The sequence below is a fragment of the Takifugu flavidus genome, chromosome 17 (genome assembly GCF_003711565.1).
Source record: "Takifugu flavidus isolate HTHZ2018 chromosome 17, ASM371156v2, whole genome shotgun sequence".
Classification (NCBI taxonomy): domain Eukaryota; kingdom Metazoa; phylum Chordata; class Actinopteri; order Tetraodontiformes; family Tetraodontidae; genus Takifugu; species Takifugu flavidus.
In genome coordinates this window covers 5,332,860-5,349,389 of record NC_079536.1, presented here as the reverse complement: position 1 = coordinate 5,349,389, position 16,530 = coordinate 5,332,860, and the positions used below count along the sequence as shown (strand labels likewise).

The window sequence follows — 16,530 nt, the reverse complement described above, 5'->3', positions numbered from 1 at the left end:
CACTTGTGCACTTTTTTTAAATGCTTGTATAGATTTGCAAGTACACCACATAAGATATGAACCACTATATTGTTACACCCAAGAAGTGGCTTTTTTTGCCTATTAGAAATTAAATTGATTGGTGTTTGGTTTGAATCTTTTAGTCAGTGCATTGCATGTCCACTGCGGTCCCACTTTGGGAGGTCAAAGGATCAACACTGTCTCAATGCAGGTTCCATCTCAAAATATATAAGATCCGACAGGAGAGAATTCCAGGGAAGGCAGCACAGCTCATTTGAGGAGTCAGGAAGTATTGCCTTTCAATGAAAATATACAGGGTAAAAACACACAAAAGTTGTGATGCAATATTGTTTTATTTCATGGGCTCTTTGTGATATATCCTCCAGTTGCTGGTAACCTAGGAAACATACAGAGAAACATTTAAATGCACAGCTAAAATTGGGATGGATCAGACTTGTATCATGTAAAAAGAGGCTTACTTAATTTCTTCAAGACCTGGTAACCTAGGAAACGCACAGTAAATAGAAAATGTTTGAATTACATGGCCGAAATTGTGATGTTCAATGTTAAAAACTGTATTATGTCAAATGACGCTCACAGAGTAAATCCAGTCGAGGAAGGAAGACACTCTGGTGAAGACGGTTGGTTTCCTATACTGGTTGCACATGCCAGCCGGGCCGTAGCTGACAACGCCGTGGACTCTCCAAGCCCCGTCGGTGAAACAGTTCAGAGGACCTCCAGAGTCTCCCTAAAGGGTTAGAAATATATGGAAACACCCAAGAAGAACATCCAGATGTTAGGTTTACTGTCTTTAATTATAATAATATTGTATTTCTAATCCCTTTCAACCAAATGAAAACATAATTATATTGTAAATAATAGTACCTGGCATCCAGACAGGACTCCGTCCCCTCCTGCACAGACCATCGTTTTCAGAGCGATGACGCCCCACCACTCGGGCTGGGAGCAGACAGAATGTTCCACCACAGGAAGAAGAGCCTCTTGCAGGATTGGAGGTGAGGTGCCCCACACTGTGGAAAACCATCAGCAAAAATGAGTTATTTATGTCCAAATATGGGGTTCCAAATTTGCAAGTGTGTCCTCACTGTCAATGTATCCCCAGCCAGTGATGTGACAGTCGAAATTATGAGGCAACGTTTGACCTGGAGCAGGAAGTTGTGCCATCCCTACATAGCCGTTGTCATAGATGGGTTGACTCAGTTTCATTAATGCAATGTCATTCCTGCAGCACATATGTTGCAAAGTTTAAATCATGCCTACAAAAGCCAAAGTTCTACCATTTTGCGGTCATTATACCCGTTGCCAAGGTCGTGAGTCCACCCGGGATGGACAATAATCCTCTCCACAGAACTGAACTGCTCACTGCCTTCATCCTCGTTCATGTTGTACTCACCTGACACCACTCGGTATTCCCTGGGGTTTGAACTGAGGGGGACGGAAGAGACCAATTGAAGGCATCAAACCCAAGTGGATCAGGTTGATTACAGACTGGTGGCCTTAAAGAGCGGCGAGAGGACCAACCTGATGATGCAGTGAGCTGCAGTCATGATGTAGAAGGGATCGATGATGCTTCCTCCACAGATGTGGGAGAAATAACCCTCCTCATAAGAGCCCAGCTGAAGAGAAATCTGAGGGGAGAAATGACCCAATAGATGGTGATTAGACTTGATGTTATTTCAAATGGGACAGATGTTTTCAGCTGAGCGCGAAAAGCACAGATGCTTACCTGCCATTTCCATTTGTTGGGTTCAGCATTTTGGCCTCCAACCACCCTCCCATTGTCCCCGTTATAGGGGGGGGATGGTTTAGCACCAATCAGCCCTTCATGAAGACATAAATATACAGACAGCATTTAAAACAGAAACAACGGCACTAAAAAAAGAAGGATTTGTAGTTGTTAGACTTACCGATGCAGGACAGGAAAGCCACAAGCCAAATCATGTTGGGGCACTGCTGTAGACCAGTGACAGTGTCCCTGTATTTATACTGGTGAGAAGACCTTCAGGTGTTTGGCAACAATTCACCTGACAAATGCCTCTGTTTTATTTGTCATTTCTCCTTAAATGAATCTAGTTTACAATACAGCGTGAGGAAAAACACATAAACAAGTATTAGATTCCTTTCCAATGTCAAAAGCATCATTATAATTACCATAAAATGGGATTTAAAATATTTATCCACTTAATAAACCATAGCTTGTGTTTCTTATCAGAGTGGGAATAGAACAGATGTGCTCACATGTTAGATTAAATGTTTTTCTCATCATGTTCACATAGATAAATACGATACCTGAAGAAAAAAAGGTTCCACTCCACTTATGTTGAAGGGTTAGACCCCTCAAAGCGAATATTCTTGGTCTTTATTGGATTTAAAACCAGTATTTTCATAATGTTATCAGTATAATTAAAAATTTTGTACAAAGATAATGTCTTTTCATTGCATGTTAAACAGTAATGACGCAACAGTATTACTACTATTAATAATAACACTCTGACAAAAGGCAGCTTCACTTCTACCACAATACTTTTCTATTAAACATTTATAAGGATTTCACAAATTGGGTTAAATTCTTTACAGTTGCTAAGCAACCTCATAGAGCCTTTACAACGATAGCTAATCAAATACCACCGGGTGACAGAATCACGGATGTTACGCAGGTACTTGATATTTCTGGTAACATCATTTATTAGCTTTCTTTTGTCAGGCCCAAGCATCTGATGGCACAAGCTGAAGAGGGTTGCCAACACCCTTAAAACTTATTGTGTTTACAATGTAATAAAGACCTGGATAAAATGTTATTCTGAAACCCATAAAGTGCTCCCTGTGACCATCTTTTCACAGTAGAAGTCAGATTAAGTATGGATTTGGTTTGAGGGACTCAGTAAAGGAATTTTATATCCACTCTGGTTGCATTTTCGGGGTTAAAGTATTTCAGTTTTGTCACAGTCCCTGTGTTCACTTGGGTATTTTAAAGTTGCCTCACAATATACGAGAGGATCATAACCTTTCTCAGCCTACTCAATGGTACAATTGCCAGAAAAAGTCTGCAAAGCTCATTGGAGGTGTCAAGAAATGTGTAAAAACACGCAAAAGCTGTGATGCAATTTCATTTTATTTAAGTGGCTCCATGTGACAGTGTGGACAACATGTTTCTTCAAGATCTGGTAACCTAGGAAATTTACAGTAAAAAAGATTTGAAATACACAATCAGACCTTCATGAAGACATAAATATACAGACAGCATTTAAAGCAGAAACAATGGCACTAAAAAAGAAGGATTTGTAGGTGTTATAGTTACCAATGCAGGACAGGAAAGCCACAAGCCAAATCATGTTGACAGTACCTTGGAACACTGACAGTGTCTCTGTGTTTATACTGGCAAGAAACTCAAAGACCTTCATAAAGTCTTGGACAACAAATCACCTGACAAGAGCCTCCATTTTATTTGTAATAGTGGATAAAACACTTGGAACAAAAATTAGATTCCTTTCCAATGTTAAGGGAATTATTGTAATTCTCTTAAAGTCTAATGTAATTTTTTTTTTAAATCCATTCAATAAACTATAGTTTCCAGTTGTTATTTGGGTGGGAATTGAACAGGTGTGTTAGATTAAATGTTTTCTTTTATTCCCCCTTCATTTTCCTGTAGATAAATGTGATAACGGGTTGACAACTGTCAACAGAAGAAAATTTCCACTTAAAGTCGACAGATTAGAATGAGAAAGGAGAGTTTTAGATCATACCAGTATTTGTATTTAGTTCTCTAAGACGTGAAAGACATGGGTTTGACATAGAATTTAAAATAGCAACGTGTTTATAACTGTGTATTAAAACGTGCAAAGATAAGGTTTTTCAATGTGTGTAACAGTGGATCTAGATCAGCCTATACATGATAATAATTACAATATAAATTATTGTTGTTTGTGTTGTTGTTTGCAAGTAGAATGGAAAGGAAGCTTCATATCTACTACAATATCTTTCTATCTAGGTATATTAATTAGTTGCTTCCATTTGCAGAAAACCGCATGTAGCCGTACAAGGATGGCTAATCGAATACCGATGGATGATGCTCACGGATGTGTTCCGCAGTTAACTCGATTTTTCTGGTATCATTATTTATTAGCTTAGTCTTGTTCAGCCCAAGCGCCCGCTGTCAACCCGTTCAGATGGCGCAAGCTAGCTAAAATACCTGTATATTTTTAAGTAATGACTTAGTATACGACTATACTTCAGTGACATTCAATTAGTAATAGGTATTTCAAACCATGGGCCTGTCGCAGAGCTCGTTTTTGTTGGACGGTGGAACTAATTGGGGATATCACGTACATGGGGTAAGGTGTCGCATAATATTAGTGCTTCCTGAACCGAAGGAAAAATAAAATCAAAAACCCAAAACAAATAAAAATGTTCATATCAGCTTAGTGACACTTTATATGTGCTTTTCGATAGGAGAGGCGTCTGTGAGCAAAAGCAGTTGCATGTTTTTTAAATGTCAGGTTATTCAGTAACTTATCTGACCAGTAAAACTGGTCAGCGATAATGGTTTCCACCGCCCATGATGAGGTGGCACCAGGATGTCATCCAGGCTTCTGAGCGTTACCAAGGCCTGCAAATATTGTGAAAAAAAAACTTCCCCTTCCACAGTTTCCATCCTGTACTGTACTTATGTACTCTTTATTGATTGTATTGGTTTACGTTTGTGTGTTCTTAAATGGCCCCTCGGGTATAAATCAAGCTATTTCCATTGAATTGAATAGGTTTGTGCATTATGTATGTTTCTTATCTTTCAGGTTCAAAAGGGCTCACCTGCCCTGAAGGCTGGTCTGGAACCCTTCTTTGACTTTATCCTCTCTATAGGCAACACTAGACTTGTAAGCAGATTTAAGACTCCTATTTCCTCATACATTATCAGTTATATTCACCAGTGTTTTCTAATGGCAGAAACATGACTTCCTGCTACCTTTAAATTGCCCGTTAGTTTATATTCATGGTTATATCTCAAAATTTGGATATATCCTTACATATGTGAAGTACAGTACAGTATTAAAATACCAGTAGCATCTCATTTTATAAGCAATCCTCTAACTGCCACTGTTGTCTAAAAATTACTTCAGTGACAATGCCATTGCTAATTTGGACAGAATGCACGTCTTTTGGTAAATCTGCTTTTTCGACATTTGCTAAAGTCACAAATATTTTCCTGTCTCTGCAGAATAAAGATGGTGACTTGCTGAAAGATCTTTTAAAGGCCAATGTGGAGAAACCAGTCAAACTGGAAGTGTACAACTCCAAAACACAGCGGATGAGAGAGCTGGAGGTGACTCCCAGCAACATGTGGGGTGGCCAGGGTCTATTGGGTGCAAGTGTCCGCTTCTGCAACTTTGAAGGGGCCAGTGAGAATGTTTGGCATGTTTTGGTAAGGCTTGCCCACCCACCTCATAACAATACCATTAACAACAGAAGGTATATTTCAGAATGTTAATGTTTCTGTCATCTCTTGGGGGCTATACATTTCTTTTTATAGGATGTGGAAGCACGATCACCTGCAGCTTTAGCTGGCCTCATTGCTCACACTGACTTCATTGTGGGAGCTGACCAGGTGTTGCAAGATGTAAGATATTCTACCTCTTTTCCCCTCCATGAATGCCCAAGTACACACACGTGTAAACCATTTCTCCTGTGGTGAAACCTCTCGCAGTCCGAGGATTTCTTTTCCTTGGTGGAAGCCGGCGAGGGGAAGCCACTGAAACTGATGGTCTACAACACACAGTCTGACCAATGTAGGGAGGTTGTGGTGACTCCTAATGGCGCGTGGGGAGGGGAGGGAAGGTAAATTTCACATCTTCGCATTTATTTTCTCCTCATCCATGTGGTGCCATAAATGCAACAGCCTTTTCTTGTCTTAAGCTTAGGCTGTGGCATTGGCTACGGCTACTTGCACAGAATTCCGACTCGTGCAGCTGTACCCGCCACCCACCTCAGCAAAAATGTTCCTGCGCCGAAGGATTCCAACGAGGAGCCAGCTGTGGGTGACCACAGCCCACCTTCAGTGGCTGCATCCAACCCCAGCATCAGCGAAGTAGATCTAATTCAAAATGAAGGAGCCGTGCAACATTCGAGCACGACCTCGCCCCCTCAGCCAGTTGCAGACTTGGGTAACCAGATCTTATCGTAAAAAAAACCCACAAACCTGCTGTCTAAATCTGCCTTATCACACAAATCAAAATGCTCATCCGTCTCTTGCTTAACGCAGATTATACTAATATCTCCGAGGCAGCGATGCCAGACTTGTCAGACATGGTTTCCTCCGATGACATTGGCCAGAGCTCCATACTTGCCAATTACAGCGCTGGCTCTGGTGATCAGGAACGCTTGGGTAAGTAGCTCTAAACCCATGGATATGCTTAGATGATGCTCACAATAATTACAGGCTTTCAATCCTACCCATGTGTGGAAAAAAGAAATGAAAAATCAGCTACTTTTGGGGCAGATTTATGAAACCCTTGAACCACTCTGCTCAGATACCTCATCTGTCGACCAAAGACCTTCATCTCAGGAGACCGAAGAAGACCTGGATGCCAACGAGTCCCACGAGGGGGAGCCTACCACCCCGCCCTCAGACAGGGAAACTACAGACGACCCCATGCACGTAGAAGTTACCACAGAGAGCCCGAAGGAGCCAGGTATCCCTGAGGTGCCAGAGTTCAACTCTGACGCTTCGGTCTTGGCCGATATCATGGAAGCCATGTCAGAGACTGCCGCACCAGACAGTTGAGAAAAGTTTCATGTTACGCTCACAACTGCGATGGGTTCCACGATGATTGTAAGTTAAATCTACTTCCTGGACAGCAGTTTAAATCTATCAAGAGTTTTATGTAGTTAGAAATGAAGACTGTTCACCTCATTATCGCTCAGCAACACGCAGGTGGCTCTCATGATAGTTTGCACAACAAATATCTTTATTGCGCTTTTATCGCACTTAAAACTATACAAAGAACTACTGAGACAGATATTCAGCTTGGGCTCATGCTGTAATGTGGGAGTTTTATATTTTTTTAAATACTGTCTATGTAATTTTCTCACGGTTTGAGTTTGTGATGACTATACATGTTTAAAAAAAAATTACTCAGGTATTCTGGATTGTAGGCATTTTTATTCTGTACCTTTTAGATTTGATTTAAATTAGGGCACCAGGCTTGGTAATTTACTTTTAATTGTGCAGCTTTGATTTTGGTTGTGTTCAACATTTTTACAGATGGACAAAAATAATCGAATATTTATCAAAACCAATGTACACCAGAGTGTTTTTGTCTCATTTGAACTTCCTCGTTGGGGACAGCAGGGGTCAGCAAATACCTCATTTTCCTCAGGAAAAAAATCTTGATCCGCATTCTTCACCTGCACGTTCTCCATAATTGCCATCAAATGAAGAAAAGACGATAGCATTTAATATATATCAATATAAAGATTCCATTGGGGGGAATAAAGGCCTTTAAAGGCAGAATGAGAACCATCCTCAATTATTTACCAAGACCCTCCTCTGTTGACTGGGGGGGATGGGTGTGCTGGGAAAGAAAAAAACTGTATGCGTGGAGGGAAGAAAGGCTGGAGGGAGATGGATTTGTATTAATTTACCACAGTGTGGTGCTGTAACGCGAGCCTGCTCTTGGCCTGCCTCTGCTAAAACGTGTGTAAAACAGCACTATAATTTTCCAGCTTGAACAAGATCTACATGCCAAAATGTGACAATCTCGAAGATTGTCTCAGCTCCTACTGGACCATGAAGATATCCAGAAAAGGAAGCCGCCGGAGGCTCAGGTCAGCAGCTGTTGCTGACCAGGAGGAGCCAAGAGGTGAAGCGTGAAGGGGAAACACCCCTGCGTGGCCTTGATTTTCTCCCCGTCTCGCAGGGTTCTGTGACGCAGCTGCACCCGCTTGTCATCTCGGCTTTGCCTCAACCTCCGAGCGCTTCGGCTCGCAGGCACCAGCACAGTGCCCGCTGCCTCCGAACTGCCTTTGCAGCATGACAAATTGAGAAACAGAATAACTGGGGGGAGAGAGAGAGAGAGAGAGTGAAGATGGGTGGAACGAGGGAGATGAAGCTTTGAAAAATGAGAGATTAATTTCTGTGTACACACTTCGGTCCAAACCTGTTCTTGCTGGATTGGACATGTGTGGATCTCCAGGTGCGCTAAATATTTCTGTGAGAGTGTGATAAAGCCGGCACGTCTTGGTGGGTGTTGGTATTAATCCCCCGCGCACACATACACACACACACACACACACACACACACACACACACACACACTTGCAGATTTGCCACCTTAATCACATTTTGTGCGAAGTGTCCTATATTTGGAAGTGGGGGGGGGGGGGGGGGTCCTCACACATGTATAGTGTTCCTGGAACACCAAATGTGCAGCTCACATTTGCATTTATTCGCACATGTTCCTGGCTTGGGAAGAAAAATGGAGAATACGTTGTGACCCGGTGTGTTCAAATTTGGTTTAAATGCGGGTTCAAGTGTGTTTCCAGTTAAACTGAGTTAAACCTTGGCTTTTGAACGACTCCATTTGACAGAATTACACAATAACTTCTTCAGTTACACAGAAAAATATGGACATTATCCTCTTATTTTGGTTTCACCTGATCTCAGAGCTTTGTTGTTCCACGATGTCATTTAAAAAAAAACACCTCAATTCAGAATAATAATAACATCATACCATCTTTCATATCCATCTTCTTTTGCAGTTTCAATGTGGGAATTTCCACAAAATGGAATGAATCAATAATTGGGAAGCATTAGCAAAGCTATAATGCCAAAGCTTTAGATCAATGATCCACATTTTTAGCTCTGTCTGCACTTTGTCATGTCTTCAGTCGCTCTCAGTGGCAACACAGTTGCCCAGAGTCAATCTTTAATCTGTCCAGATTGGACTGAGTCCCTGGTGACGGCAGAGAGGCTGCAGCAGCCACTAAGGAGTTTGGGCGAGGTCGTCCTGCTTTGTGTCCGATGCTAATTGTGACTCGGCGGCGCAGCGAGGCAGCTATACAAGGCGAGGCGCGCTGGGTGCTGTCGAGATGACCCTGCTGATCTCAAGTGGAGCCATCTGCTAATGTGGCAGCCGCAGATGTGGTTCATGCGCTAATCCTCGATTTGGTTTCTTCCGTTGCACCAACACCAGGATGAACGTGGAGCCGACGTAGCGCCCTTTGTTCTGTTATCGCCGTTTCTTCGACTGATTTGTCAGACTCCTTGGGAACCTCCTCCCCCAACATCCCCCACCCGCCGGCTCCAAGCCACACAGAAGGATGAAGGTTCAGCTCATCATCTCTGAACTGAATGGATGGCGAAGCGAAATGTGGCACGTTTCCCTGCTGCCCCCCTCGCCATATTTATGTTGACATCCTTGCGACAATGAGGCCACAGTTCAGAGCCGATAGGGAACTGTCTCTTAGAGTTAACCTCATTCACCAGTTAGCCATCAGCCCCCACAGGCCAGTGCGCTGGTTTTGGACCCCCCCCCCCCTCCTTCTCCATATTAAATGCTAGCCACTAAAGCGTGAAAAAGCTGAATTCCACAGGTTTGTTTATTTATAGCCAGTTTCTAAGTGCTGTCGCTGTAATAAATCCTGCAGTGACATCTGTATAAAGTGGGTGAGTGTTCCTAACCGACACAGCATCACTCACTTAAAAAAAGGGATGGGGGGGGGTGATCTACCTGATAGCCTGGAGATAGCTGTGCGGCTGCAGGGTGGTGCTGTCACTACGGTGAAGTGAAGCATGGCAGCACAACGGAGGATCCATGTTTTGAGGGAGGGAGAATCAGAAGGGACGGTGCAACGAGCGGGTGGGAGGGATCATGAAAAAGGCAGCGAAGTCTTCCCGATAGAGAGAGCAGATGCAGAACCTTTAAAAGAACTAGCCTTGCACTTCAACAGTGTGCTAAATCTGCTCACTGATGAATGCAAATGAGCTGAGCGTGTGCAGAGAGTTTAGCCATTTGCCACTCGAGCTGTGCCACTAAAGTGCAGCTTTCCTTTGCAGATCGCTGTGCACACTTTTCTCTCATGAACCTTTCACGTCAGCCTCCACCCACGACGTAAAGGTGCTCTTAAATCCACTGCGATGTTCTGCGCCGGCCAATAGAACGGTTGAGAACCCAGGTGAAATGAAGAGTTTGTTTAACATCCAGGAGCAAACAGAGGAAGGCAGGTGGGTCCGAGCTCCGGCTCCCACCTGTGACTCAAATGACTCGTGATGAATGGAGGTCAGGGGCCTCCTTATGCGAACAACGTAGAGAGGGTGGGCGGATCACTTCTGTGGCGTGAGTCATCCAGTGTTGCACCGGCAACGCCACCAACCCATCAGAAGCTAAATGGGCCTGTCCTTATGTTCAGCATGTGTGCATTATGGCATGTGGTTACTGTCCTCTGACTGTACAGACAAGGTGAAGACCCAAGACTCCCCCCAGACCCCCTCCACCCCCACCATCTACCCCGTTCTCCAAAAACATCTCCCACAATGGCTTAAAACCAGTATTTCATCCCCCGACGCGGCTCGATCACAGTCTTCCTGTTGCCATTGAAACAATGTGTTCTGCCGTTTATCTGGACACTAATTGAAGACTTTCATGTCCAACGGGCCAACATGTGTAATTTAATTGGCTGCACAGCTTCAGTTGCTATGCCAACTGGAAATTACCACCGAAGGCATAATTACAAGGTGCAGAAACATATCTGGAATCCCATTAATTCGTCCAGTTCAATTCAATATGTGAGCTTTGGTTTTATGCAGCCGCCAATATCTTAACTGGCGCCACAGCTGGGAGCTGCCACCCTCCCAGTAAAACCATTATGCCTCACATTAGGTGGGTGCGCCCTGCAGTTAGCCAACTGTCAGTCAATGATACGTGAGCCCCCGGAATCCTGTCGCGAGAGGACAGACAAAACCCCCAGTTGTGAGAAGAAATGTGGAAAAAGAGAATCTTCCACCGTGTTAACAGCTTTTATCGTGTAGCGACCAACACGCTGTTGGTGTTCACACCGCTGCCAGACACCTGCTCGATGTAGCGCTGTATGGTCACGTGGTGCTGTAGCTTCACGCTCAAATGTCACGCAAACATCCTTCAGGTGCCAGAGTTGGAAGAGCCAAAAATCAACTCGGAGGAGTTCACTGAGAAGTCAAACAATTTCACGATGTGTTCAATTTTCATCCCTTCAGAGACCGAACTAACCGTGCTCTCTGCTTTAATCCTGTCTTCACCCGATTAACATTAGCATTTACACCGAGCTCTTATAAGCCAGGACCTTAATGACCACTTTGTGAACTTTTACAGTACTTTTACATTACTCACACATTTTACCTTCACATTTAGTGCAGGTGAAGGAATTAGCTCACTGTAGTTAGCACCTGCTAATGCTAACAGCCTCAGTCAAGGCAGTTCTATAGTTTTTAAGCTAAAAATGCGGCACTCCTGGTTGTAGGTTCAAATCCTGACCAAAGGATCTGCAAACGCATGGCAGTTCTTGTGCACGTGACTGCTAAAATGCCATGAAAATGGCAGGTGGGGAGTGATAATGTCACAGAAATCTTGTTTAACATAACGTGAGCCATCTTCTCATCTTCCATGTGTTGGTCTGTAAAATAGTCCCCCCATTGTAATGAGCTCTCAGACTGTTGTCAAAGCCTTTTATCTCCATCTGCTGCTCCGTCTGGGGGCATTCATCTTTCCTGTTGATTCAATTATAAAACAACTGTGATGTTTGCTCACCACTACACACGTAAACACAGGCGTGGAGCGTGTGCATTCTCCCGTAGAATGAAGAACTGCGCCAAAACACGCTAAAGAAATGAGTCATGACTGAGAGAAAGGGGACAAAAATGTGGGAGAACTGTGCAGAGGTGCGAAACCCTGATCAAAAAGCGTGTTCTCCAGCTCTTCTTTGATCTGTTTGTCTTTGCCCCTTTGATAAACGTCTCGGATTCGTGTGCTTGAATTTCCAGGAACAAAGCCTGTTGGGAATTGAAGGACACCGTGTTCTACACAGGAAGTTAAGCTGCTAAAATTCAGCGTATGAGTCATCTCGCATCCTTCCCCAGTTTTGCTTTTGTCTCCCGAGAAGACGATGACGTCATCACCGAGTGGGTGGGGAACATTAGTGAGAGGGGCCATTCACGTGTCCTCACCGAGTCAGACGCTTTGTTGTCAGTGTAAACATACAATGGAACTCAGAGTCCAGCTGCAATAAAAAATGGCAATAAATAGACTAGTATCACAAAAAAATAAAATAATATTGTGCATCTGAGTGTGTTGGGGGGGAGCTTGGTCCCCCACAGTCCTCGGTGCCTGTGAGTCTCTGCAGTGGAGCCGCTGTACCGGACTGTGACAGTGGCACCCTTCCTGTATGACTTTCATTTTTAGTTTTCTGAGGCAGAAGGTGATTGGTTTGGAGGGTCTGTGAAAGAGCCTTCTGGTGTGGAGGCCAAGGAGTTTGGTTTAACTGACCCTCTTGACCTCCTCCTTCTCCTTCAAGTCAGAGGGGAGAGACTTTTCTGGTTCTCCTGAAGTTTCTCTTTTGTCTCGGCAGGGTTGAGGTCCAGGTTGCTGTCTGGGCACCATCTGGCGAGCTGTTGGACTTCCTCTTCATAGTGTCTCTCATTGTTTCCTGATATTCTGTCAGCAGACTTTACCCCGGAGTGGGCGGGAAGGATGGCTCTGCAGTCCTGTGTGAACAGAATGAAAAGGGCTGACAACACAACCCTGGGGTACCCCGGTGTTCAGATTGAGGGTGGATGAAGTGAGGTTAGCCACCATGGCGTCCAGGAAGTCCAGGATCCATGCATTTTTAATCAGGTCATGGTGGACCTGTGTTAAAATAGGAGCTAAAATCTACTGACAATAACTTGACGTATGTGCTCAGAAGCTCCAGGTGGGACATTGTTGTGTGAAGTGTGATGGAGACGGCATCTTCTGTTTCCCCTCTGTGCAAACTGGTGGCGGTCTAGATCAGCAGGCATGCTGGTCCTGATGTGGGAGAGGACGAGTCTTCGTTGTAATGGGTGTCTTGGCAGCTGGTCTTTCGAGGTGCCTGACTGGCTGCCTCTTGGGTCACTATGGGGGTGGATTCCAGGTTCCTCCCTGGATGGATGGGAGCGCCTACCCTGCAAAGAACTGGTTCAGAGCACCAGGAACTGTGGCGTCATGTTTGGGTAGTGAGGCACTGCAAGGCCTCTGTCAAACGACGCAAAGCAAATCCCGAAGGTGCTGGGTTCAATCCCAGCCGTCCCTTTGATGTGATGTTTACATGTTCCCTCCGTGCCCGCGTGGGTTTTCTCCATTCCCACATCGTTTCCTGTGATGGGGGGGCGACCTTCAGTGTTACGATCATTTATATAAGACGTTTACCATCCCCGAGAGGATTCCCTTAACAGAAACAGAACCAAAAGGCTTAAATGATGTCACCACCGGGCGAATAAATGATTCCACGAGCCATCATAAACGGATCCAGCCTACTTTTAAATCACATGCTGCTATTTAACCTCCTCTTGTGTCTGAAAGTGGTTCTTGAAGACACATTCTGCTCTGAGGAGGCGACGCTACATGTAGACATTAATATGTGCCATAAAAAGGAGATGTAACCCTCAGTTACGGCATTTATCGATCCTGCTTTCATGGTTTTTTTCCAGGTTTTATTGCCTTTTGGCGATGGTACGTGCCTCCTGCCTGCCTGCAGCCTCTGGGTCAGATCTTATACGTGTACCTGAGCCGTCTGTCTGCGTCACCCTCCGTGACTCATGTGCAACGTGCCTCGTTTTTTTTTTTCACTCTATCAGTCGTCCCCCACCTCCTCCCCTCTTTCCTCTCATGAACACACACCCTCCTCCTGTTATTCCTTTTTAAAAAGAGCTACGCGAGGGCTCGGGAACAAAACAGAACATTGTGGAAAGATGGGGGGCGACAGGGAATGTGGTTTTCAGGAGGATGAGGTGGCCTGTTAAGAGGGGGGAAGTAGAACAAAGCAGCGTGACCCGATTACACATGCACAGCACATTGAAGCTGTTCATATTTGGTGTGACTTGTTCTCTCCCGGGCTTCAGTTTTGCATTCGGTGAAGCTGTAGAAACAGCATTTCAGCCGCCTCCTTAGCCTCTGCCCTGTCGGCAAGCTGTCTGCTGGCATACCCACCATCTCAGAGTCACAAAGATGGAGCAGATTGTGGGGACAGAATGGGATGATAACGGTAGCAGCAATTTACCGTGTGTCAGGATGCCATGAGATCCAGGTGCCAGAATTGAGGGCAGCCAGTATTTCAAAGAAGAAATCCCCCCCAGCTGGACACAGAAAACTGTCACAAGGGAGGATTTCTCTCTAAATAAGGCATTTTGGGACCATAAGTCTACAAATCCTCTCAGACAGAGGATGTTATATTGAACTCCTCACTTCCAGCATCCCTCCTGCAGTTCATGTTCCCTTTACTTGGTACAGAAGACTTGTCAGTGGCCAAAACCAGGAGAGTTTAGTGTGAGCTACATGCTAATGCATGCTAACACTTCCTCGCAAGCTTTAAACAATGTCCAGCTCAGGACAGGAAGAAGCCGCTTTTTGGACTAAAGCATGATTTGAAGGTCCAAAATATGCAGTTTGAGCACGAGAGGTCATCCAGGCGCCGTCCAGTTGTTATCTAGGCTGCAGCCCCTGCTTCAAACGTTTGGCCAAAGATCAGATTTAGAGTGCACGTGAATGTGAGCAGTTCATGATGTGGGGAAGAATGGACTGAGGTGACCACCAGTCTTCCACCAAATGTGGATATTCTGGTTATTTGAGACGAGCTCTTCCTCAGAAGACTTCAGGAAGCCACCTCCTCACGCTCCATCTGCTCCTGCTTGGGAGGAGCACGAAGTTGCGTTTCACGCTGCCAGCGCTGAGTGGCTCCATCTGGTAACAAGGCAGTAAAGATAGCAGCCACAGAGAGCAGCGGCTGGTCAATAAAGCCCGCTCGGCCTTGCGGATCGAAGAGGTTTTTCCTGCTGGAGCCGATGCGGAGGTGTGGGAGCGGCGATCAACCACAGCGTTGTCAAGGCCTAGGGGCGTGCAGGGAAGACATATTACCCGAGGACTCCGTTCAATTACGCCCAATAATGTACAACTATTGATGAAAGACTATTTCTTCTTCCACCTTTATTTCAAACTGCAGCTTTGAATCTATCAAGCGAGCCAGCGTGTGAAAACAGCTTTATTTATTTTCCTGTGACCTCCGCTAACCCAAGCCCTGCTAGTTTATGAGCATGCTAACATTTACTGTGGGATTTGTGTCTTTCATCCTGTGGCATTGTCGACTGATTAAATGCATCACAGCACAGAGCTGTAATATTATGGTCTGGCTTGATGGAGCGATGACATTTGCGCCCGCATCCTATTATAGTATCATCAGCGTCCCCTAATCAGCAATTGAATCCTGGCAATTTACAAATGACTCAGTTATCTCTTGTGTTTTACCTCTTTCTTTTATCTCCGTCTTGTCAACCTTTCCAGCACAAATGATAAATCAGCTTGGCAATAGGTTGCGTTTCATAGCAACGGCATTTGCGGTGATGAGAAGTAGTAGAAGGGGGTGACCTTAGTGCTCCAATCGATGCTCCTGCATTGAAGAGCATTTAAAGAAAATGTTCCATTCCAGCCAAATCAAAGCCAAATGGGCCCGACTTCACGCTGTAACGCACCGAAGGGAATGCGTGTTTCAGAGGAGGGTTTAATGAAAAAAGGCATAATTGAAAAAAAATTGAATCGGGAGTAATGAAGAAATATCATTAGTCGATCCCCTCGGTGTTTTTGCTAGAAACAGCTCAGCAGTTTTCAGGTCGATTGCGTCGAGCAAACAAGCTAAAACAATGTTTCTTTCTTAGAATGTGATTAGCTTCAGTTGTTTCTGCAGGTGAACACTCCCGCCCAGCTGTGGTTTCAGTTTTTGAATGTGACAAACAGCATTAATATTGCACCCAACGCATTTTCTTTATCCAAAGGGGAATATTAAGTCTAAATCCAGGGGGCGACTGAAATACACTGTTCTCACTTTAGCAGAGCTGTGATGACACCAACCTCCAAACACTTAAAGACCCCCCCGTGGTGTCGAGTAAGTTGGCCTGTTGCTGGAATGGTTTACCTAAGGGATCCTCTGGTAATCAGTCTTTTAACACAGATAATGTGAGTTTTCTCCCTTTTATTCCCATAGACATGCACTTTAGGGCGATTGGAGACTCTAAGCTGCCCCTTAGCGTGAGTGTGTGTACCTGGAGTGTGTGTTGGGACGTGATCCAGCATGTCTCTAATGAGGAATAAGCAGGAACAAAAATAGAAGGTGAAACCTTTGTTTTAGTCCTATAAATAAACCTGTAGTCACTCTGGCAATCTGTTGTCCTCGGAGCCGTGACTTGTCTTCTCATTGCCAAGAGTGACAGCATGACCCGGAGTGCACGTGGAGATTTATGGGAGGGCCAATAAACCTGCC

The 16,530-nt window shown here is 44.6% G+C and overlaps 2 protein-coding genes across 3 annotated transcripts; one reads left to right on the top strand and one right to left on the bottom strand.

Moving 5' to 3' along the window:
* Positions 1-334: 334 nt before the first annotated feature.
* Positions 335-2,043, bottom strand: LOC130513809 (elastase-1-like). Of its 2 annotated transcripts, XM_057012884.1 has the most exons (9): positions 1,929-2,041; positions 1,748-1,842; positions 1,543-1,649; positions 1,318-1,446; positions 1,107-1,243; positions 886-1,031; positions 599-748; positions 480-503; positions 335-397 (listed from the first exon to the last, which is right to left on the bottom strand). In XM_057012884.1, exons 1-8 carry the CDS (start codon positions 1,960-1,962, stop codon positions 489-491), a joined length of 813 nt encoding a protein of 270 aa, XP_056868864.1. In that variant the 5' UTR covers positions 1,963-2,041; the 3' UTR covers positions 335-397; positions 480-488. The 2 variants fall into 2 exon arrangements, with proteins under 2 accessions (XP_056868864.1, XP_056868865.1); XM_057012885.1 differs by lacking the exon at positions 480-503 and having other exon boundaries at positions 575-748; positions 1,929-2,043.
* A 2,094-nt stretch (positions 2,044-4,137) lies between these two features.
* LOC130514018 (Golgi reassembly-stacking protein 1-like) lies at positions 4,138-7,322 on the top strand. Its single transcript, XM_057013371.1, has 8 exons — positions 4,138-4,352; positions 4,812-4,892; positions 5,234-5,437; positions 5,546-5,632; positions 5,720-5,850; positions 5,929-6,176; positions 6,275-6,397; positions 6,543-7,322. The coding sequence occupies exons 1-8, from the start codon at positions 4,287-4,289 to the stop codon at positions 6,794-6,796; spliced, it is 1,194 nt and encodes a 397-aa protein (XP_056869351.1). The 5' UTR covers positions 4,138-4,286; the 3' UTR covers positions 6,797-7,322.
* The last annotated feature ends 9,208 nt before the right edge of the window (positions 7,323-16,530 follow it).